The sequence below is a fragment of the Schistocerca nitens genome, chromosome 2 (genome assembly GCF_023898315.1).
Source record: "Schistocerca nitens isolate TAMUIC-IGC-003100 chromosome 2, iqSchNite1.1, whole genome shotgun sequence".
Lineage (NCBI taxonomy): Eukaryota > Metazoa > Arthropoda > Insecta > Orthoptera > Acrididae > Schistocerca > Schistocerca nitens.
In genome coordinates this window covers 4550813-4577206 of record NC_064615.1, presented here as the reverse complement: position 1 = coordinate 4577206, position 26394 = coordinate 4550813, and the positions used below count along the sequence as shown (strand labels likewise).

Below are 26394 nucleotides of genomic sequence, written 5' to 3'. Positions count from 1 at the left end.
CTAAGCTGTTTGTAGTAGCTTACCCGCCTTCCTATTTTCCTATTCATTATTAAACCTACTCCTGCATTACCCCTATTTGACTTTGTGTTTATAACCCTGTAGTCACCTGACCAGAAGTCTTGTTCCTCCTGCCACCGAACTTCACTAATTCCCACTATATCTAACTTTAACCTATCCATTTCTCTTTTCAAATTTTCTAACCTACCTGCCCGATTAAGGGACCTGACATTCCACACTCCGATCCGTAGAACGCCAGTTTTCTTTCTCCTGATAACGACATCCTCTTGAGTAGTCCCCGCCCGGAGATCTGAATGGGGGACTATTTTACCTCCGGAATATTTTACCCAAGAGGACGCCATCATCATTTAATCATACAGTAAAGCTGCATGCCCTCGGGAAAAATTACGGCCGTAGTTTCCCCTTGCTTTCAGCCGTTCGCAGTACCAGCACAGCAAGGCCGTTTTGGTTATTGTTACAAGGCCAGATCAGTCAATCATCCAGACTGTTGCCCTTGCAACTACTGAAAAGGCTGCTGCCCCTCTTCAGGAACCACACGTTTGTCTGGCCTCTCAACAGATACCCCTCCGTTGTGGTTGTACCTACGGTACGGCTATCTGTATCTCTGAGGCAAACAAGCCTCCCCACCAACGGCAAGGTCCATGGTTCATGGGGGGGGGGGGGGGGGGGGGAAGAGGTGTTAATATTGTGTTATGCAAAGCTTGGGGGTAAGTATTTCTAGAGAGGAAAAAAAGAAGGAAAAAATGATAAAGGGAAGGTGTTATGTGGAATGTTGGATGTTTTCTAATCATTATTATTATTATTATTATTATTATTTATTTGTATAACATTTTTTTATCAAACCCCTACTCTGTTTTATCTAAGTAATCCTTCAATGTATAAAATGTATTGCATAACAGGTACTTTTTAGCTGCCTTTTTAAATAAGTGTATATTTTCAATTTCTTTAATCTCTTTTGGTAATTTATTGTACAGTTTTATTCCTTGGTAGAAAATGCTGTTTTGAGTTTTATGTTTATTTTTTCTTGGTAAATATAAATTGAGTCTGTCTCTTGTTGCATGGTCATGGACAGAGCTGTTTATGCAGCAATTACTAACATTATTTTTGATGGGTACAACTGACTGGTAAATGTATTCACATGGAGCAGTTAAAATCCCCAGTGTTTTGAACAGATCTTTACAATGAGCTCCACTAGTATTTTTGGTTATTATTCTTAAGGCTCTTTTCTGGAGTTTGAAAATTGTGTTCATATTTTGTGCATTTGTTCCTCCAAAAAAAATGCCATAGCTAAGAATTTAGTGTACATATGAATAATATGTAACTAAAAGGCACTGCATGTTACACACTGTTGATAAGAAACTTCCTGGCAGATTAAAACTCTGTGCTGGACCGAGACTCGAACTTGGTCCCAAGTTCGAGTCTCGGTCCGGCACACAGTTTTAATCTGCCAGGAAGTTTCATATCAGCGCACACTCCACTATCGCTATAGAGTGAAAATTTCATTCTAGACTGATGATAAGATTCTAAGGGCATAACATGCTGATGACATTCTGTTTGCAAGTACCTTTGTGTGTTCACACCACTTCAACTGAGAATCAATGTTCATTCCTAGAAATTTTGCATTTGTTACATAGTCTATAGAGGTGCCATCTACATTTAATTTAACATTGTCATTTTTCTTCTTCAAACTGAAATTCACGGCATTAGTTTTCTTTATGTTCAATGTCACTTTATTGCTTATTGACCAATCATAAACTTCCTTGAGAGTTACATTTGCTTTCTCGGCAAGGAGTTCTCCTGTTTCCTCAGTGACTATAATATTGCTGTCATCAGCACAGAGAATTTTTTCACCATGAGTAACACGACTCGGAAAGTCATTGATGTATATCAGGAACAGTACTGGTCCTAATATGTTGGGATTCCAAAACTCTCCAGCCTATATTTGTGGGACCCAAGAACAAACCATTCAGCATATTGTCAGAAGCTGCCCTCTGACAAAGTACCTGGAAGCATTCAATGACTTTATTAATGCCACTCCCTCTGCTATCAGTTGGATCCATTCACTACATGTTAACCACTGATTAAATGTTTGTGTTTTAATTTTACAGGTGATTTGTTCTCCTTTAGTATTATCGAATTACTGATTTTCAATTTTTGTACATATTAGCATTGCACCTAAAGCCTTAAATGTATAATATTGTAAAATATGTGTATTTCTTAATATTTGCTGTTGTCACCATATGATAAGTAAACAGTTCAGTGATAGGAATATTTCTATGTGCATCTAATCAGGCCTTAGTATGTTATTCAGTGTAACAGTTTGGGACTTAGAAAATGTTTGAACAGTGAGTGATAGTACAGATATCAGTGACTGATATTTGAACTTACTGAACTTCAGGAATTTTATTCAGTTTGATTGGTTTGGTGCACCACACAATGTCTTTGGCTCATATTCTACATTCTCTGCATACGTTCTGATTGCTCTGCTAGGTCAGTTATTTCATATCTTATTGCTTCACTGTGTTATAATATAAGCCTGTGGAAGGCTACCATTCAAAGTAACTTGTATTTGATCTGGATCAACTGATACTGAACTTTGATACAAGGGTTGAGCTACATCATTATCCTGATTCCTTTCTTATCTGCTTTATTTAATAATCTGTTCATTTATTTATGTGCATTAGGCAAGACATGTGATATTCAGTGCTTCTCTAAGGGCTTAAAGCAACAGTGCTCAACCGAACCACTATTTTTGCAAATGGGGCCTATAAAGATTTCAGTTTTTGTCCTCTCCTTCTGGTGGTTATGTAGAACAAATTGATTTCAACTGAAAACTTGTTTATCAGTTATTGTAAACTTCATCACAACTGTTTGTTCTTGTCGGGTGCAGCAGTTTCAGCCAGACTCGTTGAAGAATGCCGTATACATTACTTTCCCAGGATGTCAAATTATGTAGAATTCGTCGTGTCCAGAAACAACTTAAAATTTTCAAACACCTATGAGACTATACAAAAACCTTAACCTCCAACTATCAAAAGAAATTAAAGTAAATCAGAAATGTTGAAATATATCAAATCACAGGGGAAGGACCATCTAATAATTAAATTTTTAAAGCTACTGGGAAAAAGTCCACATTTAGTATTCAAAGAAGTATAAGAAATGGATTCATATGAATGGGAACTTAATTTAATAGATATACTACACTGACTGACCAAAAAAGTGAAGCACCCAGAAGATATGGCCAGATGTCAATGTAACTTTATACACGTACACACAACTGGTCGACATGTAAATGATTAGAGTTGCAATTCCCTGTGATGTGTAGAAACGCTGTCAGACTGCGTTAGTGGCATGAAAAGTGCCAGATGTTGAGTGTTCATTGTGAAAGACATAGAGATGCCACGTACTCACGTACAACAGCTTTAGCAGCACCTGACAGAGTTTGAAAGGAGTCTCGCTGTGAGGTACCCATTGGTATGACAGGAGCTCAGTGTTGGGCTAAATGGAAATGTGAGAGCGGGCATACTCTTCATCAATGTTCTGGTCAACCACATCTGACCACCACAAGGGAGGATTGCCACATTGTGAACCAAGCACACTGCAATCCCTCCACGATTGTGCCTGTTATCCAAAGATAAGTAATGAAATCTCTGCAACATTCTGTGTCATCTTGCACCATTGGTCAGAGGCTAGGAATAGCCAGACTAGAGAATTACCAGCCCCTGTACAGGTTGCCATTAACACAATAACACAAAAGGCTGTGTTTGTCATTGGGCTGTGACCAGGAAGCGTGGACTGCTGGTGAATGGCGCTGCAGTGTCCAGCAATGAATTGCAGTTCTGCACTACCACAAATGACCATATACAGGAGTAAGGTGGCGTTCTTGGGAGATGTGTCATTCTTCCAGGTTTTGTAGATGCATAGCTGTGTTACTCCTGACATCACGGTGTGGGGAGCCATCGGGTACGACTTCCAAGTCATTGTTGGTAATGACTAAGGGAACTCTAATGGCACAATGATACATCAAAGACACCCTGGATCTTTGTGTGTTACCTCTCATGTGAGTGTATGGTGGTGCCATTTTTCAACAGGACAATGCTCGTCCACACATGGTACATGTCTCTATGAAGTGTCTGTCTAATGATGAGGTACTTCCATAGCCAGCAAGATCCCCACATCTATCCACTGTAGAATGTGTGGCACCAGCTCAGATGTCAACTCAGTCCCAGTGCCAATATCTGGGATATCAAGGAAAAGTTTCAGCAGTTGTGGGCCAGCTTGCATCGCAAGAGGATTTTGTGCCAACCGAATAATGCATGCATTGGGGCAGAGGGGTTGCAACATCATACTGATAAGTGGGCTCATACTGCCAAGTTATTTGAAAATTTTACTTGATTTTGTAATCACTGAAATAACATCAAATACCCTCTCAACCCATGAGCCTTCTGGGTGCTTCACTTCATTTTTGTCACACACGTTACATATGAAGGTCACCATGATATCAATGGCTGGAGAGGAACGTCACTGCCTATAATTTTTTAAAATATATTATTTAATTTTACAGTAGTCATCTTTTGAGTGTTTAATGAACATACTTACACCAAATGTGCTTTGATTTCACTGGTAAACATCATCAGCAGTGATTTATCTTGCTCTTGTATTACATCTGTCACATTTTTTTAAAACTTCGTCAGCCTCACTGAGCTTAAATATAATATTATACTAACACACAGTTTGTTGTACTATGCAGTAGTTATTTTAAGTAAATACAATTTTATGCTGGAATATTCCAGGATGTCTATTAAAAATTGATTATTTTTACACAAATGCATTTTTAACAAAATAAAATGATTGCTGATAAGACAATGATGAAAATCTTTTGAACTGACAAATGACAATCTATTTTTAAATTTTTTGTTTTTGACCAAATTTTTGTAATATGCTTTGTTTACATAACAATGCTACGGAGTATTTCAGAACATATAAGTGTTTGGTGTAAAGCCAACTACATTTCCGTAATCAAAAGGTAAATATGTAATTAATGAATAATAAATTGTGGTCTTGAACAACTTGAGTAAAATTTCAGGATTCTGTAACTTTACATGATACTTTCTATGACTACAACAAATTAAATAATGGGAAGTTACAGTATTTTTGACATATATTTATCTTCAAAATTACATCCTCACTTATTCTTCTATATTTTAATGTAAAATTAATATGATGAGTAGCTTAGAAGAATATAAATATATCTAAAAACAAAGATGATGTGACTTACCAAATGAAAGTGCTAGCAGGTCGACAGACACACAAACGAACACAAACATACACACAAAATTCAAGCTTTCGCAACAAACTGTTGCCTCATCAGGAAAGAGGGAAGGAGAGGGAAAGACGAAAGGATGTGGGTTTTAAGGGAGAAGGTAAGGAGTCATTCCAATCCCGGGAGCGGAAAGACTTACCTTAGGGGGAAAAAAGGATGGGTATACACTCGCACACACACACATATCCATCCACACATATACAGACACAAGCAGACATCTCACAAGCAGACAGATGTCTGCTTGTGTCTGTATATGTGTGGATGGATATGTGTGTGTGTGCGAGTGTATACCCATCCTTTTTTCCCCCTAAGGTAAGTCTTTCCGCTCCCGGGATTGGAATGACTCCTTACCTTCTCCCTTAAAACCCACATCCTTTCGTCTTTCCCTCTCCTTCCCTCTTTCCTGATGAGGCAACAGTTTGTTGCGAAAGCTTGAATTTTGTGTGTATGTTTGTGTTCGTTTGTGTGTCTGTCGACCTGCCAGCACTTTCATTTGGTAAGTCACATCATCTTTGTTTTTAGATATATTTTTCCTACGTGGAATGTTTCCCCTCTATTATAACCATATCATTAGAAGAATATAATGTTTATATGTACATTTTCACTCTGCAGTGGAGTGTGTGCTGATATGCCACCTTCTGGCAGATTAAAACTGTGTGCCAGACCGAGACTTGAACTCTGGGCCTTTGCATTTCGCAGGCAAGTGCTCTGCTAACTGAGCTACCCAAGCACAACTGAGAACTCATCCTCACAGCTTTACCTCCACCAGTACCTCATTTCCTATCTTCCAAACTTCAAAGAAGTTCTTCAGCAAAACTTGCAAGACTAGCACCCCTGGAGGAAAGGATATTGCAGAGGCAGTTGCCCAGGCTGTGGCGAAGCCATGTATCCACAATATCCTTTCTTCCAGGAATGTTCGTGTTGCAAATTTTGCAGGAGAACTTCTGGAAATTCAGGACGAGGTACTGGCAGGAGTTAAGCTGTGATGATGAGTCATGAGTCATGCTTTGGTGGTTCATTCAGTAGAGCATTAGCCCATGAAAGGCAAAGGTTCGAGTTCGACATTCATTCTGGCACACAGTTTTAATCTGCCAGGAAATTTCATGTTCATGTTAATTATAAACAGTAAATAAAATTGTTGTTGCTGTATAATCTCAAATGTAACATGTGCTTCATCAGAAAACTTGTACTGAACATTACAAGACTGAAACAATATCAAGCAATACAAAACCAAAACCGCTATCAATATTTTCATCTTGTTGTTCTGGTCAAATCTTGGTACTTTACATGTTCTCCTATACAATTTTTTCTCCGCTGTTTTTCCCTACTCCCTAAATCTCCTGATACATGATATTTTCATGGTAGTGCATCTTCTATTTATAAAGAAGTTTAACTAATATGTATGTTGATAATTCATTAAGCACCTCATTAATGATGTTCACACACTAACATCAACCATTGTTGTTACTTTAGATTGAGATGCAGTCTCTAATAGTTGTCTTATTCTACTGTGATTCTTCTTGACTCATTCAACATCCTTCTTCACAGTGGGGATCTGAAAAACATGTTGTGTGAGTATTTCTGTCTGCTATGGTCCATTTTATATACTGGATTGTCACCTACACTTTTTCATTTATTCCGCCCGTCCTATTTTGTGACCCTATATTGTCTCTCATTGGCAACCTTTCAACCATTGATTCTGTCCTGTCTCTTACTTATGTTTTGTTATCGAGATATTTTTGATTCATTTATCATTGCTTCTGAATTAGCTATGTCTTCTAAGTAATAATAATCTGTATTTCCAACTGCCACGTATTTTCCATTTAAGACTTCTTACTCTCATTATTTTGTCTCTGTTTACAGAAAATGTATACATTATCCATTAAATCACACATCTATACTACAATAAGTTTGTGTTACAAGAGCAGAAATTAAAGTACATCCTACATAGTTGTGTTTATCTTTATACTATTTACCTCTTTACTTCTGTATGTATCCTCTTTGGTTTGAAGCTGGCACAGTACTTACAGTAGAATATATTTGGCTTCCCTTTGACAACCATGCCTCCATCCTTGCTACCCTCCCTGTTTTCCTTTCCCTGTTGCTTCATAACCTGGGTTGTGAGCAACTGAATCCACTTTCCCTTCTTCTCTTTCTTTCCCCTCTCTCCTCCCTGATGAAGGAACATTTATTCCGAAAGCTAGGAATGTAAGTTTTCAGTTCTGTCTTTTGTGTACCTATCGGCTGTACTGAGCTGAGGTAAGTACTGGCCAGCCCCTCTATCTCTTTGTTAGTATTTGTTTCACATCTGTATATGAGATTTTCCATTAATCATTTAGTACATTTATAGTAACATTACTCTGTGTGTGAAAAAAAACACTATAATAAATATTGGTTTAGAACTATACTGAAGAATTATTTCATTTTATTTACCTTCGAGCTATTTCAACAACTTTTTCAAAGGGTTTCTCCCAAGCATACATTTTAATTACTTGTATCCCAGACACTATTTCAGTCATTATACGAACTCTGTAATCTGTCCGTACAGCTATTTGAAGACGGAATTTTGATGTCAGCTGACTCATATAACCTGTAAAGATTTAAATGAATTATTTGATGGCTTTCTTTCTGCTGCTAGCAGCATTATAACACATTAGTAATACCTGGTACTGTTTTAGGGCATTTAGACCAGAAATTGGTGACAACACAAATACATCAAAATTATAAAGTCCATTTAAAAAATTGGTATTTGTAAATGGCTAAATATAATGACACAAAGAATACAGTCTGTGAAAACTCCGAAAGTTTGTTTTGAACATGATGCCAACAGGTTAGTATGGAAACGTCAACAGGGGCACCACCAACTGCAGCTGCTGAAAATGGCTGTGAATCGGGCAGAGAATGCATTTTACATGCTACAATTTGCAAATTGCCAATCAGCAGAGAGTGTGCACAGAGTTTTCCTTGGCAAGTTTTATACGACACATCCAGTTCACAACAGCATAATGAATTGGTACAGAAAATCGAGGATCCTCCTTCTTTGCTGAGAGAACTGTCAATGGAATCACCTACTTTGACTTGCTGCAGTTGTGTCATGTCACAACTTGAAACTGTTAGCAGGGATTTAATCTTTCAGTAATTCACAATTGTGAATGAGGTTATGTGAATGAGATGTTGTCACATTGCTGGATAGGCCACACTGCTGTTGTTGATCTGGCTGCCACAGTCACCAGACTCGACGTCTCACATTTTTTTCTTGTGTGGCTACATCAATGGTAGTGTGTATGCTCCACCAGTACCGCAGAACCTCAAAGACTTGCAGCACAGCATTATAGCAACTGTTCTTACTGTCACTCCTGATATTCTGGGTCAGGTAGGGGCGGAAATGGACTACGGATTAGATTTATGGCACATGATAAAGACTAGACACACAGAAAAAAATATATAAACATTGTAAAAAAAAACTCTGACAATTTGCCTTTTTCACATTGTATAATTTGTTACACTGTTCTTGTCCATTTATCCGTATCAATTTTTTGAAATTTTTCACGGGCTTTACAATTACCTTGTACTTCTGGTGTTATCCTGAAACAGCCATAAGTTCCTCAAGGTATCTTAGTTATTTATAAATCATAAGCTATGTAGAATAAATTTATATGAATTGTTGAGGATTCTGTTCCAGCATCCACTGAGGGAACTGGTTGGACCAACAGCAAATTGTAACACATGTTGGAAAGAATAATAGCTATCTTCCAGGTTCCTAGGTAAAACTTAGATTATTCCGGCAACTGACAGAGAATGTTGAGAACACCAGTCTTGTTCACAGAATTTAAAGGAATCTCACTATCTGCAGCATTTTCTCTGGAAACTATCACGGCCCCTGAATCTGAATTGAGCAGAAAGCTTGAACCAGAGACTGTGAAGATACGGTGACATTCTAGGCAGGAACTTCCTAGACTTGTGCAATAAGTTTGAAAACTGCAGGGTCTCCCCAAGTACAAAAGCAGTGCACCACATATCAGAGCTGCTAATCAGGTACGTAGCTGTGTGGGACACACAAAAGACTTTGTTAGATTAGGCAACTCCCCATCCAACCCACATAATAAAGATAGCAGTAGCGAAGTAGAAGATATTAGTGTAATATCCAAAGAAATGACCCCCACAGATGAGACTATGAAAATTCTAGTGATCAACTGCAAAAGCATTCAGATCAAAGTGCCAAAGCCTGAAACACTTGCAAACAGCACATAATATTAGTAACAAAAAGCTGGCTAAATCCTAATATTGTCAGCAGTGAGATCTCTGAGGTAAATCTAAACGTATGTTCAAAGAATGCATTAATGGGAGATGGAAACTCAAACCAGCTGAGATACAAATTGAAGCTGCATGTGAGATAGTTCGAGCAAGGGACAGTATCAAGGGGAGGCATAAACTTGTAATTAGATCCCTTCAACAACCATCAGTCTTGCCCTAAGACATGACCAAAACATTTACGAGAAACTTAAGCTTCCTTGTGTAGATGTTTCCTAATCACACTGTCATCACTGGCTTTAATCATCGAACATCTGATTAGGAAAACTACAGTTTTGTACATGGCTAGTGTAACAAGACATCCTGTGAAACAACACTAAATATTTTCTCTGAAAATTACTTGTGACAGATAGTTTGAATGCACACTCATGAACCCATGACAGAAACATAAAAAATCTAATGGCAAAAAATGGACTTGACCTCTTAGAGATTTTTGGTAACCATGAGAGAGTTGCAGCAGCAGTGATCATCAAAATACAAAAGGCAACTAAAACAAAGAGGAGGATTCATATATTCATTAAACTGGGTGAAAAAACAGTAGCATCTCATATGAAGAAGGTATTCCGAAATTTAGGGATGTTGAAGTCCACATCCTTATGAAGTCCACATCCTTATGCTCCTTTATAAAGATGGGTCCAGGAGGACAATCACAATTTGATTCTCGCTCCACAACTATGAGGCATGTTCAATAAGTAATTAAACATATTTTTTTCTCAGCCAATTTCAGTTGAAAATGCAGAATTTGCTGTGGGGCATTGCAGAGTATTCCTGCTTCAGCCCCTACAGTTTTGTGAAGTTTCGATAGGTGGTGGCGCCATATACAGCCTTCAGAATGGCATCTGTAATGTAGGTGCATTCCAAGCAGAGAGCTGCAATTGAGTTTCTTTTGGTAGAAAACCAGAGCATCACAGATTTTCATAGGTGGTTGCTGAATGTCTATGGAGACACGACAGTCAACAAAAGCACAGTGTGTCACTGGGCGAGGCATCTACCATCGTCACAACAAGGTTGTGCAAACCTGCCCAATCTCCTGCATGCTGGCTGGCTGCACACGGCTGTGATTCCTGCAGTGATGCAGACACTCTCACTCGATGGATCACAATGAAACACATCACAGCTCAACTGGACACCTCTGTTGGTAGTGTTGACACACTCATTCACTAGCTGGGGTGCTCAAATGCGTGAGCCAGCTGATGTCCTTGCTGCCTAACGGAAAACTATAAAGAGCAATAAAGGACTATCTCTGCAGAATTGCTTGCATGTTACGAGATTGATCATGAACATCATTTTGTCAACCATCATCACAGGCGATGAAACATCGGTTCATCACTTTGAACCACATACAAAATGACAAACCATGGAGTGATGCCACAAAACCTCTCCTCTGAAGAAAAAGTTCACAGCCACACCCTCAACTGATTAAATCCTGGTGATTGTCTCCTGGGACTCTGAAGGGGTTATTCTGTTTGACGTCTTCATTCATGGAGCTATGAGCAACTCTGAGGTGTATTGTGCTACCCTGAGGAAATTGAAGAAATGACTTCAGTGCGTTCATTGCCTCAAAAATGTAAATGAACATCCCCTTCTCAATGACAATGTAATGCCTCAACCAAGTCTACACTTCAGAGAGGAGCTCACAAAACTTTACTGGGCTGTTCTTCCTCATCCACCTTACAGCCCAGATCTCACACCTTCTGACTTCATCTGTCTTTGGCACAATGAACGATCTACTCTGTGGGTAGCAGCACATGAATGATGAGCAGGTTATTGATGCAGCAAGACATTGGCTCTGACATCAATCAGTAGAATGGTAGCATGCGAGCATACAGGACCTCTCTGTAAGGTGGTGTAAGGCTGTCACATTGAAAGAAGATTAAGTTGCAAAATAGGGCTTTGTAGCCAAAGAGTGGGAAATAACATGGTGCACTGGAATCCTGAATAAAACCAACCTGCTTTAAAAAACGCTCCTGACTTTATGTCACTGAAATTGTACAAGTTGCCATGGCCTCATGCAACCCCTGTCAGATTCCATACAGAATCTGCAGTTGAGTTACCCACTATTTGTAACTATAATATACCATAGGGTGCTCAAAGAACAAGATGAGCCCTGCAGTTGAAAGGAAGCATAGGTTACATCCATTTCAAAGAAGGGGAGCAGGAGTCATCCACAAAACTACCATCCAATATTACTGAAACCCATGTGTTGTAGAATTATATAACATATTCTGAGCTCAAATGTACTGATGCACTTTCAACAGAATGGCCTCCTTCATCCCAACCAACATGGATTCTGGAAACATTGGTTATGCAAAATGCAACTCACACTTTTCTCAATACAAGTGCCTGAAAGCCATGGATCAATGGTAATAATGTAGATGTAGTATTCCTCGACATTCAAAAAGCATCTGACTCGGCAGCATATCAGTGTGTATTAATGAGAGTATGGTCATATGGGAATCAAATGAAATTTGTGCCTAGTCAATGCACATTAACAAAAGTGTAGCCATATGGGGATTAAATGAAATTTGGGAGTACATTAATAATTTCTTGGTAGGGAGGATGCAGGATGTTATCTTGGATGGAGGGTCATACACGAATGTAGAATAACATTCTGGCATGTTCAAAGCACTTAAGCCACTCACAGCACTGCACATGACTCATACTGTCCTCCTCAGTTAGTTTATGTTCTATGAATCACTTGTACAGAAAAAATATACAGAACTGAGTTACTAATTTTTACTCACCACTCTTTATACATTATAACAACAGATACTCTTCTACACAATAGAAGGAAGTTAGCAAGGAGAAAGTTTTTCAGATTGTTTTCAAATTTTACTTTGCTGTCTGTCAGACATTTTATATCACAGGGTAAGCTATCAAAAATTTTAGTTGCAGAATAGTGCATCCCTTTTAGAGCTAGAGACAATTTTAATGTGGAGTAATGAATGAAATTTTTCCTTCCAGTATTGTAATTACATTTATCACTGTTCCTTTTGAACTGCATAGCTTATTTACAACGGACTTCATGAGGGGATAAATATACTGTGAAGCAATAGTCACAATTGCCAACTCCTTAAATAAATGTCTGCAAGATGATTGTGGGTGAGCACCACATATTATTCTTACAGCAAATTTCTGAGCAATGAAGACTTTCTTTCTTAATGATAAGTTACCCATTATTCCACATGACATTAATGAATGAAAATATGCAAAATATTTCAACTTACTGATTTGTCTCTACCCAAGATTTTCAATGATCCTAAGTGCAAATGTGAATGAACTAAGTTTCAAGAAGTTCCAAAACGTGCTTTTTTCAGTTTAAATTCTCACTAATATGGATATGTAAGAATTAGAAATTTGCACCATATTTATTATTTCCTCACTATGTGTTACACTTATCATTGGTGTAGTGTCCCTATATTTGCAGAAGTGAATATGTTGCGTCTTTAAAATTGAGGGTGAGAACCATTTGCTGAAAACTAGTCAATGATACTTTTAAGAACACTTTTTACCATTTATACTATTTCTGTATGTGTACTTCGATTGCTTACAATACTTGTGTCATTTGCAAAAAGAAATAATTCTGCTTGCCGTATGAGTATTTTACATGGAAGATCATTTGCATATACGAGGAGCAATAGTGGAACTAAGCTGGTGCCTTGGGGTACCCCATATGTGGTTTCTTCCCAATTAAAATAATGACTCTGGACTACATTCGCTGAATTACTTAAGAACAACTTTTTGCATGCTTTTGGTCAGATATGACATTGTCCATTGTCACACAGTTAAATACACTAGATTGATCACAGAAAATACCAGTTGGCACCATTTTATTATTTAATGCTTGTTAAATATAGCGAGTGAACATGTAAATGGCATTCTCAATAGAAAGTAATTGGATAGATAAAAAATCTACTCACCATGCGACAACACGAGAACATACACATAAGAAAGTTTTTGGTTTGCAAGCTTTCAGAGCTAATGGCTCTTTCTTCCAGCAGAAGGGTTGAAGGATAGAGAAGAGGGGTGAAGGAAAAGGACTGGAGAGGTTTAGGAAAAGGGGTACAGTTCACAAAAGTCACCCAGAACCCTGTGTCAGGGCAGACTTACCAGATGGGATGAGGGTAAGTCTCCCCTGACCTGGGGTTGTGGCTAACTTTTTTCCTTCATCTCTCTTCCCTACCCTTCAGCTCTTCTGCTGGCAGAAGGAGCCACTGCCTCCAAAAGCTTGCATAACTAAAATCCTTTTCTATATGTGTTCTCTTGTTGCTGCTTGGTGAGTAGATCTATCCAGTTACTTCTTATTGGCAAAAATTGTTTATTTCTGCTGTTGCATTCTCAATAGAGCAACTCTTCTGAGACTCAAACTGTGATTTGCTGGGTATGTTATTGCTGCTCAGGTGACATACTATTCTAGAATACCTGATCTTCCCCAAAAATTTTGGAAAATGATGTCAGCAATGACACAGATCAGTAGTTACTGATATCTCTTGTATCACGTTTCTATTTAGAGTTGACAATGGCACACTTCAGTCTCTCCAGAAAAATGTCTTGAGTTAGTGATGCATTACATATGTCAGATAAGGCAGGGCTTATTATATTCGAACAGATCTTTAGTACTCTATTGGAAACACCACCAAAATCAGATGAATTTGTTCCTATACTTTGTACTATATATATTTGTAACCTGTGACCCATCATTTATGCCCCTTCCCTTCCATTCAGTCCAACAGTGATGTTATCTTGTTTTGTGTCTGGTTGTCCTGCCTCTTGTTTCACTACATATCATACAGCCTTAATCTGTGGTTGAATTTACTGATTTCTGACATCATGTAGGTCCACACGTTCCTTGATTTTTTAATAACTTTTACAAGCTATTTTGAGTAGTTTTTGCTGTGTTCAACCGCTGGATAATTTATACTTGTTCTTGTCAACAGATGCATTCCATTTTCCTTTCAAAAGATGCTTTAAATCCCTCAAGTTATCTGTGTTTTTTTTTTATATGGTTGTTTAATGTCCATTCTGATTAGTTACGTTATCTATCCTGACTATGTGTGCATCATGACCAGAGAGAGCATTTGTTACTGTGGATACAGTTATTTTCTTGCTTTAAGTTCACCAAAGGAAATGTTATCAATTAGGGTCCTACTACCTGTACCCAACAGTGCTGGAAAGGTGATTACTGAGATCAAGTTGTAGGATCCAAGTAAGGTTTCCAGGTCATTTTTCCTATCAGAATCCTTTAGAAAGTCTACACTGATGTCACTACAGACTATAATTGATGGTTCCTGTCGGACAGATAGTACAGAAGGGAATCCAGAATCCTCACAAAAAGGTCAAAATTTCCCAGTGCGGATAGCAAACACACACACACACTATTTTTCAAGCTCTTTCACTGTCACATTGACACTAATCCGATGAACAGCTGGTGCAATGACTTACTTCAGCAGCTGCAGTTAGGCAACTAACGGTCACAGTAAAACAAAGGTAATGGTAATTTGCTGTCTACACATACCACTAGGTGCACTCGGTACGTGCAGCACATTTCCTCTGCCAATTTACATGGTATTTCAAAGTTCAATCTTTTTTTGAACACATCTCATATACATAACATTACTTCTATGTTGCAACTGACTCCTACACCACTTCAATGCAATAGTGCAATATATCTAAGAAATTGTTGTAAACTCTTTTTTTATAGTGCTTGGCTACAACAGCTCAGGAATGATCTCATGTAAATATACATTTTATGTATTTATGTTAAATTTTATATGAATTTATAAATGAAAAAAATCTGCTAAATATTTTTAACTTATTCCATACAGTTAAGGGATATTTCAGTTAGAACATGTGGGAGGAACATAAGATCATTAACTCTTTTGAAATGTTTATTGCCTGTCTTTATTTTTCTGACATGTTCCTCATCCTTGAGGATCTCTGCACTCTGGGACCATGGGAGGAATAATATGACTAATCTAACATAAGAAACGAGACTCCATTTCCTAAAAAGGTTATTATGTGTTTGTATGTCTGTCTTCATTATTCCTACCTTTATTTTGGCAGTAAAATTGAAGGTATGTATTTTTAATATAGTCTGAAGTATATTCCCTTCATTTAAATAATTTTTCTTGAGATCTGAGTTCCCATTGTTATATCACAGATAAAAAAACAGTGCAGATGACCACAATAATACTCACTCTGTACAGGGACTGTCTGAAGAAAAATTCCGACTATCCCAATAACTGATGCCCATCCTACAGCCTCCCATATGAACCAAGCAGCAATAATTGTCTGCAGTGGTGTTAGCCACACAAAATGGATAAACATGGGTACCATATCAAAGCGACTGACATCATTTGAAAGAAGATTTACCATCTGACCTGCACCAGTCTGTCCAGCTGCAGTCTTACTCAGCCGTATCACCTAGAAACACAACATAAAAAGCAATTCTTATACTGACAAAAAAAGCAAAACAACTGTTTTTCTCTGCTTGTTTTGTGAAATTTGTTTTGCCTTTGTTCTTCGGTATTACTGAACACAAAACAATACATATATTAATTCACACAGACACACAAAAAGAACTGAAACAATACTTTAATTGGATAGATAAACAATCTTCTCACCAAGCGGTGGCAGAACACACATGAAAGACAGTTGTAATTGGCAAGCTTTCAGAGCCAGTGGGTCCTTCTTCAGGCAGAAGGTTTGAAGGGGAAGGAAGTTGGGTGAAGAAAAAGGATTGGAGAGGTCTAAGAAAAGGTGTAGATTTTGGGAAAGTCACCCAGAACTGCGGATCAGGGGAGACTTGCCGCACAGGATGAGAAGGAAAGACCGACTGTTGGGGACTGGATTGGACGAGATTTGGAAACCTGAGAGTTTAGAGGTGGAAGAAGGGTAATACGCAGACAAAGATTACTGCTTAAATATCATGTATGAGTTAATAATAGTGAAACGCTAAGTGAACTCAGAAAAGAACACAATTTATTACAAATTGTTAGACAGTTGTCTTTAGATGAGATGTTTGCTTTTATGGCCTGGTCTCTTGGAGAATCGGTTTCCATTTTCTTTCCAGTACTATGCTGAAAAATATTCTGCTTTATGTCAAATTCCTTTGTTTTCCTTTCACGTATACTGCTATGATATATGTAAACTACAGCTTTACAACTGTGAATATCCTGAGTTTGCTAGAATTACTAATATGCAATTCTATTAGAGAAAGTTATAATCTCTACTGACAACATTCAACATTTTATATACCAACATATTATGTGCCACAGAGTCAAATACTCTGCTCAGATCAATAAGCAGGGCTTCCACATATGGTTTTGATTCACTGGTGCTAAGTAAAGTTGAAAAATTTTCTGTAGCTTCTACTGTTGATGAATTTGCCATAAAACTGCACTGAGAATCATTCAGAGTGGTATTTTGATAGAACTGTTTATATATTTGTTAGTACAACAGATGCTCTACTATGTTCTTGTAAAAAAAAATACTTGGGTAAAAGAAATTGGAAAGTAGTTATTACCACATGACCTATCATCTTACTCATCTAAAGGAACAATTACTGCAATCTTTAAACAAACTGAAAAAAAAATCCTCATAAGATTACAATTTATCAGCATACAAAGTGGTTGTCACTTAGTAGTGGTAACTTCTGCATAATCGAACACAGATGTTTTTCTGTCAACAATCAGCTTGTTATATTCAGTGTTATTATCATTTACAGCCTCACCTTTATTATTCATTAATAATGTGAGCACGCCAAGCACAGATGTATGTTCGCTCTGAGACATTAAAAATATACCAATATCTTCAGTTTCTTTGTCATCATCATTACTATGTCATGTTTGGTTTCTTATAAAGAGCATTTGTGTCATTCAACTTTGAGCTTACTTCACTCTGTGTGATTTTCTACTAACCACAATTACTGACATCAGGTTATGGGCACAGACAATCTTTTACACATATATTTTGTGACGTCAGTGTTCAGTTATGGTTTTATTCAAGGCATATGTGATGCTCAAGTTTTGATGATAAAATTCTTTTGTGAAAAACTTTTTTCACTATTCTGAACTAAATAATACCCTAAGTCTCAATATAAGAAAAGGATAGTTGCAACACGCCATATAGGGAAATGCTGAGTCGCAGATAGGCACAGCAAAAAGACTGTCACAAAATGAGCTTTCAGCCAACAAGGCCAGTGTCGAAAGTAGACAACACGCGCACACACACACACACACACACACACACACACACACACACACACACACACACACACATACATACGTGACCACAGTCTGTAGTGACTGTGGTCAAGTGTGTGTGTGTGTGTGTGTGTGTGTGTGTGTGTGTGTGTGTGTGTGTGTGTGTGGGTGGGTGGGTGTGGGTGTGTGTGGGTGGGTGTGGGTGTGTGTGTTTTGCCTACTTTCGACAACGGCCTTGTTGGCTGAAAGCTCATTTTGTGAAAGTCTTTTTGCTGTGCCTATCTGCGACTCAGCATCTCCGCTAAATGATGAGTAGCAAGTGTCCTTTTCATAATATTGTTACATTCCATTAATAATACCCTGAGTCTGGACAAATTGAGGTATCCAGAAACTTGATAGTAAGAGTTTTCATTTGTGAAAATATCAGTTGCAAATTATTTTTCAGGCTGAAAAGTCGTTGATATCATTAGGGTCATACAGCTAAAGCAAAATGAGGCTGATGATAGTCAAACAGGTTGGGATGAGTTAAATGCAATCTACTGCAATGGAATTTGACCAATTGCAATGTGTTACGATTTGCGCAGATGCAGCTGTCATGCGGGTCAGCCTAAAGACTACTCACGAACAGCAGTTTGCAGTTAATAAAATGGCCTTGAAGGAGAAGTTTGTTGATCATATCATCACCCAGTAAAGTTGAGTCTTTAGTACAAGCATTACCTGATACTGATGATATCTGTTACAAAAGTAGACAAAATATTACAATTTTGAGGATCCTGCCAGAAAAATTGAGAACTTTTTTTTTTTGACTGCATCAGATTCGATCTGTAGATCAATATATGCTTGATAATTTGATTCCAAGGTTATTGAAAAATGAAAAAAAAAACCTGTTAGAATGTGATGAAAAGTCAATGATCTTCAAAGCAGTTACTGTGAACAAAACAAGTAAATTCAATTCAAAGAACAAAAAATCATCTAACATGGTTGGTGAAAAACATATTGAATGACATTATTGTCAAAATAGGAGACATTTTAAATCTGCGCGCAAAAAACTTTTAGCAAAACTCAACACAAAGAAATAATTCTGAGCACCAGACTTACAAGTGCAGAAGAAGCAAATGTTTCTGCTCCAGGTCGTGAAAACATGTGGTTAGCTGGCAGTTCTGCATCAAACCACATGACATCACACAAGGATTGGTTTAACACTTTTAAGTCAACTCAGACTAAAGACTCCTACATTCAAACTTCAGACAGCTTAATTGTTAAAGCAAAGGTTGGAGGAAAATGACACTCTAACACTTCAGAAAACACATTATACATTCCTGGGCTAAACAAAAAGTATTTTTTGTGGAAGTTATCACAAAAAGAGGAATGTAAGTTTTTTTGATGACAGGAGAATGGAAATTTGCAGTTCAAGTCTAGTTGCAGCAGGAATTAAGACGGATAATCAGTGTTATCAAATGTTCTTTAAATGTCTGTATCTGCTACAGGTGTGCTCTGCATCATTAAATTCCATACTGATCTGGCACAAGAGACTTTGTCACAATCATTCTGTGAAAGAAATCTACATAAATCAGCAAGAGTACATCAGTTGTCTACTTTAGAAGCTCAGTATGGATGATTCGAAACCAGATTCCACCTTTTTTGATCCTGGGACTATGTGTGCACAGTGGTCAATCTTCTGTAAACCAACGTAAGGTAAAGGAGATGGACAAAAACTCCTACTACAGGCAGTAGGTAGCTTAATGTTTGCAACAACTGTCTCATCGACTGACGTCATGTTCCCTATGAGCATGGTAAGTAGGTTTTTGCATAACACAGGTCTTGAACATTGGTGTGCTGTTGAAGGGATTATGAAGTAGGGGAAAAGCGACCTCACCATAAGGCACAAAGCCAACTCTGCTGGACTGGTGGTCTACTCTGATGCTGATTTTGCTGGTGACTGTGACACTCACCAGCCAGAAACAGGCTATGTAAGCTTGTTAGCACCTGGAACTGTGTCATGTTGTTTATGTCAGCAGAAATGGTAACAAGACCACAAATGGAGGCTAAATACATACCACATTCAAATGCTACTACTGTAGTTATTTACTGGCATAGTTTTCTCAGTGAACTTGGTTTTCAGTTAGAAAAATCAACCACACTCTGTGTTGAAAATTGAAGTGCTATTAACTTTATTACAAAATATGTAACATCACAAATGTACCAGACACATAAACATTAGTACCAAACACATAAACATTAAGTCAACATATGTAAATATGTTGAAAACAATAACATTGAAGTTCGCTACATGTGTTCTTATGAACAGCTGGCAGATTTGTTCACAAAACATACTGTCAGATGTGTCCAAAAGAATGAACACTATTTTTGATTCAGCTGCCATATATAAGCATGACATAAGAAAAACTCAGACCTCAAGCACAATCTGGCATTGAAATAAATCCATCGGTGACAATTGAAAATTTGTGCAGTCTGGGATACATATCCGGATTTCTCGCTTTATGCTTGCAGTCACCCTGACTGCTGTGGCTATTTGAGCACACTTTCCATCCAACCCAAATTCCCAACTTCTCACAAACCACACATGTAGCGTTCACTGTCCATTACCCTCACTGCTTGCAGTTTCACCTGATTCCTTCAGGAGTTCAGACAAAGTATACATCTCCACTAAAGGTAGCATAATCTGCTTCAGGTGCATATTTATTATTATATGCATGGTGTCTATTCTTTTGGACACATCTAAAATCTTGTAGGAATCAAGTGAAGCTGTGAGCAATGAGATTAACGGACAGTGGGTGCTACAGGTACAGTATGTGACAAGTTGGGAATTTTGTTTGGACAGAAAACATGTTCAGATAGCAGAAACAGGTAGGGTGAATGCTTATGTAAAGTGGGAAATACAGGTCTGAGTCTTGGTCTGACATGAATGTTCACTTATCACCATTAAATTTATTTAAACGGTCCATCACAGCTGAGATCCAAGCTTCTCATACATCATCTGTATATGCAGATGCTGAATCAAAAATGGTGTCTGTTTTTTCAGACATGTCCTTAAGAACAGACACCACACACATAATACTATATAGGCACCTGGCAAGTCAAATAATGATACCTTCAGTGTGGATTATGCAACTACGCCCGAATTCTTGCTGCTATCAGGTGAAGCTGCAAGCAATGAGGATAATGGGACAGTGGATGCTACATGTGTAGTATGCAGCAAGTTGAGATTTGGGTTGGATGAAAAGCGTGTTTGATAACCGAAATGGTTAAGGGGACCACTTGCATAAGGCAGGAAATCCGGGTTCAAGTTCCAGTCCAGCACAAATTTTCACTTGTCACCACTGGGTTTATTTCAATGCACGAGTGTGGCGAAGGTCTGAGTGTCTCTTACATCACATGTATCTTTGGTATCTTTGTCAGTGTTAGTATGTCATGTTTGGTTTCTAATAAAGAGCTTATTTCACTCTGTGATTTTCTATCAATCAAAGTTACCAATCCTCATACCATGTTTTATTTATATTGCACTTCGGGAATCATTTAGTTTCCTGAAACGGTTCTTTTACACCAAAATTTATATTTTTCATTTTTTGTGGATATCTTGAGTTAACAAAACATGGAAAGAGAATTTCTGCACCAAGGAAAAAATCCAAAAGAAAACAATCATAATTACTGTCATTTAATATGGTATATGATCAAATGGCCAGTGCAGTTTTGCATTTCCATAGCACGTATTCACTAAAATCAGTTTCATTTGTGATGTGAAGATACTATTTATCTGACAATACAGAATGGTTAACTGCATCAGTTAACAGTAAACTGTTCAAAGTTAAGATACAATATGAATGATCAAAGAATCTACAGAGCATATAAAATATAACTGATTATTTACTGTCCACAAGCATTTGGTGTTGGTGAAATGCTTCTGAAGCATATTTTCCCCCTCCTCAATTCTAGTTCTGAAATACTGCTGGGAGATGATGGTTTAAGTACAATATATTTGCTACACAAATCCTATACAAGTACCATAGGATTTCAGTCAGGAAAAGAACTGGCCGTGGGATCTGAGAAATGCTAAAATGTTGATAGCATTTTTGTTTTCACTGACTGAGCTCTCTGGCATTAAAATTGACAACTGTGTACCCCTGATCTGAGGAGGAGGAGCTACTCCAATTAGCTTCATGCTAGGGAAAGGGATTGAAGAAGTAAAGCACAAACAACTTCTTACAAAATAAAACTTTAAAACTAATGATAAGCTGTGTTTAGCAGTAACCAAATGTACTAAGGCTACCATTTTATAATATGTGTCTTCAACATACTTAACTGAGGAGTATAGTTTATGTGAGGTGCGTGTATATTATTTTGCAGGTAATGTTCAGATATATATGAATGCCTTCTATACTCACATCTTAGTAGTCTTTGGCATGGGCTTATAACATGAGTAGAAACATTACACATTGAAGGTGCAACAATACTGGAAGCTTTTAGAGCCCAGTTTCAAGGAGTAGTGGCATACAGTGAAGGCCAATTATTTTCTCAAACTGACACGGAATTGATAGATCTGTGGGGTAGGACAGGATGCAAGTTTGGTTCATAAAGATCATTTTTTCCCTGTCTATGTGAAATGCAAAAGGGAAACAGGGGAGAGGAACACATATGGCCTTTCCACTCTTTTGCAGCACATTACCTTGCTTCAAAACACAAAAATATCCCTAAAATGTATCAAAGTGCTTTGACTGATCTCCTGATTGTTTTCACCAACATAAATGCTGTACCACTCCACAAATGCTCCATCTCCAGTCTATGTGCATGTAGTTTATATTCCCATATAGTTAGTTAGTCAGTTATGTGTTCCATTTTTAAGCTTAAAATTTTTATTGCCTACCCTATTCCCTTAAATGGCACTAAATGCATATATTATACCTATAGATTTATTTATTCCTCTTCAAGAATTCATCTATGGTATAGAAGGGGTTTTCAAGGAGATATGATTTCAATTTATTTTTGAAACTATTACTTCTGTGTGTCAGACATTTTATTTCATCAGGTAATTTATAAAAAAATTTTTACAGCAGCATAGTTTACCCCTTTCTGTGCCGAATATAGGTTAAGTAGAGGCTAGTATAAGTCTTTCTTTCTTCTGGTATTATAATTATGAATGTCACTGTTGTTTTTAAAATGTTCCATGTTGATGAGAACAAATTTCATTACTGAGTAAATGTACTGTGAGGCTGCTTAAGAATTCCTAACCTTTTAAACAGATGTCTACAAGATGTGTGGCTATGACCTCCACACATATTTTCTTGAGTCTTCATGCACTGTTAAGTATGTTAGTTGTAGTTGTGGTCTTCAGTCCAGAGACTGGTTTGATGCAGCTCTCCATGCTACTCTATCCTGTGCAACATGCTTCATCTCCAAGTACCTACATCCTTCTGAATCTGCTTAGTGTATTCATCTCTTGGTCTCCCTCTTAAACTTACTAGCTCTTTTATGATGATATCTACTATTATTAGCATTTATTTATTTTTCAGTAAGACAGATCACAATTTTAAGTTCATATGTAGTTTTGAGTGTGTATCTTAATTACACTAGCCATAGTAATGTTGCTTTTTACCTGCCAAGAAACTTTTAGTCCATCACATGTGTAGGTTTAAATTTCTCAGTAAATTATTTTCCTTGTTATTGTTAATTACATCCCTTCATAAATCTCACATCCTAAAATACATAACTAAGGTGCTTACCTTCCTGTAAAGGAGCGAACAACACGCTACTCGGATTCTCATGCCAATTCGTTGTGATATAAGAGAGGTATGATGCATTATGAAAATATTCAGTAAGCTGCTCAGTAGTAGAATAGCAGCATACAAAAATGCTTGGTCCTTTGACACTTCTGTCTCGGGATTGAAGTACGTTAGTAGCAATGCCATAAATACTGGAACTAAAATCCTGCAATAAATAAAACATAATTTAAGAAAATATTTTATGTTCACTGGTTTGTACATTTGTGTATGTGCATGTCAGCATCAGAAATATACTAGGTCTATATTACAGAATTATTGCCATAAGGTGACCAGTTTACAAGCTAGTTGCTTACAGAAGCTGAAAATCTCATTTGCAAAGATATAAAATGTTTGATGTAATAAAATTCACATAAACCATATCTTGGGTCTGCGGTTCAAATTAGGGTTCCGTATTCTGGTACAAATTCCATCATCAAGCTCTGTATGAATTTAAAGCACGAGACTGAGAATTCCTACAAATTCAAAAATAACTGCAAGCTTACCCTTCAGTCACAATTTTCCCAAATCATATGAATATCTAGAATTAAAAATGAAAGTTGCTGTTAGCTGCATGACAATGTTTGTTACACTTCAGTGACAGCTATTTTATTATAAATACCAATGTAGTCTGGTAGATATTAAGTTAGCCATATGAGAGACACAGCAGCTGTTTATATGGGAGGATGCAACAGATTTTCCTCAGCTGAAGCTTTCAGTGTTACTGTGTTAAAGTTAGCTTATGCAAGCACAACCAGTTTATAGTAGTTTATCAAATATTAATTATTTATGCAGTTTTTAATAGTTGCTTCACTTTCTTATATATACCTTAATTGCCTTCAGTCCAGCATCAGCTTCACAATAGTGAATGAAAGCTTCCTTCTGTGAATGTATTGATCTACAGGAAGGATAATGGGACTCTGGGACAAGGTGTTCATAAAAAACCAGTATATACGGACCTGTATCTATATGTGGTATGTTTTCATCCACCATACCAATGCACAGTGGTCCTGAGGATGTTGGCAAGGAGGGCTCACACAATCTCTGATCCAAAAACATTGACACGAGAACTAGAACACCTTTCAAGCTTGTTTTTTAAGCAGAAAAGCTACACTGACACACAGATCCATTATGCAATGGAGTTTGAACCTTCCTCAGAACCAGTAGATGATGATTGTAGATCAGTTGTTTTCTACCACATGCTGCTAATAATGCATCTTCAAAGATAAGGAAGAATTTCAAAATGATATACCTAATATTAGGCGTGTGTTGTGCCCACCAGCCATGATTGGAGCTCTCCTTGGCGCAGTGAAAGATGATCTGGGGCAAAGCAAGCCTGGTTCTTACAAAATCTCTTGCCATTGTGGGAAAACATATACTGGCCAGAAAATTTTCACCAATCATTAGAGATGTGTTAAGCAGCATTGCCACATGCTGTTACTGCAACCTGAGAAATCTGCAGTGGAGGGGCACTATCTAGCTGTGGAACAAAGAATGATGTATGTTGAGACACAGATAGTGGTTCCTGTGTCTCAGTTTTAGGACTATGTTCTAAAAGAATCAATTTAAATTAGGCTGGCAGATAATATTATAAAAAGAGACAAAGCCTATCCTTTAAGTGAAATGTGGAATCCTGTTTTATCTGATACTTATTAAAAAATAAAATAAAAAATAAAGTCTTTGACTCTGCAAGAAGAGACACACACTCTGTGACAATTGATTGTTTCTACCAGCTTTCACTACTGGGGCATTGTAACTGCACTTAACTTTAAAGAGCAACAGCAACGATTTCTTGCAAAGGTACTTTTGGTTTCTGTGGCCTATAAAAGGACTCCCACTTATTGTAGGAATCAGTTCTGGCCCCATTCCTGGCCTGCTGGGATATTTGGCTGAAAACAACAATGCTCAAAAAAGAACAAACAGCCCACCCATCTCTCACACCCGACAAGAATTTTATCTCTTTTTCTCTTGTCAATAATTCAACAATAATACACCCTTGCAACCCAAACGACTTTGAGGTTCTCGGCAGTTGGGTAGCATTTCAACCTGCACAGAGTGAATGCCTGCAACCAATTGCAGACTGACACTCCTCATTCCATGAGGGGGCAAGCAGTCCTTGTAGATGGCCTGAGGCTGTTGTACAGAAACATCAATGATGTGGTGGACTACACTTGTAGTGTGATATATGTTTTCCTATCACTATACTGAAATGCAGCCTGAGGACTATACAGCAACCTGTTTGTCTTGCTTATCATTCTTTCCAGTAGTTTTCTCTCAGCCACTACCCATATCTTCTACCTATATCTACATCAGGAAGTGGTCGTGCTGAGTAATTCGTTGACCATTCCACACTAAGCTGCATCTGTGAGGGTGGAAGAGACCCCACACTAATGCTAAACCGTGTGCTCCGTCCAGCTTGATGCCAGAGGCAACGCACCCCCTAGCATGTAGTGCACAATAAAACACACACACACACACACACATACACACACACAGAGAGAGAGAGACAACCATACAAATCAGTATCAGTTGGAAGAAAGCCAGAACGTGTGATGGAAACTGACCAGTAGCAAGTCTACCCAGAGCCATTTGTTATGAAATTTCAAAACTACATTGCCTTTCAGTGTGAAATTAATATGAGCTGCCCTCCCCACTGCAGATCCTATGTGTGCTCTTATACTCAGACCTCGCCTGTACTAAGAGTGCCAGTTCATCCGTGCGAATCTCGAATCCACCGACTTACGAGAACTATTTTATCAATGGG

At 37.8% G+C, this 26394-nt stretch overlaps 1 protein-coding gene across 1 annotated transcript in view; it reads right to left on the bottom strand.

Annotated features, from left to right (window-relative positions):
- Positions 1–26394, bottom strand: part of LOC126235667 (ATP-binding cassette sub-family C member 4-like) — a 311483-nt gene that overhangs the window by 135818 nt on the left and 149271 nt on the right. Inside the window, exons 4-6 of the mRNA XM_049944390.1 lie at positions 23595–23799; positions 15850–16075; positions 7775–7931 (exon numbers count right to left, since the gene is read on the bottom strand). Coding sequence (XP_049800347.1) covers positions 7775–7931; positions 15850–16075; positions 23595–23799 — 588 coding nt within the window. The remainder of the gene's footprint in view (positions 1–7774; positions 7932–15849; positions 16076–23594; positions 23800–26394) is intronic.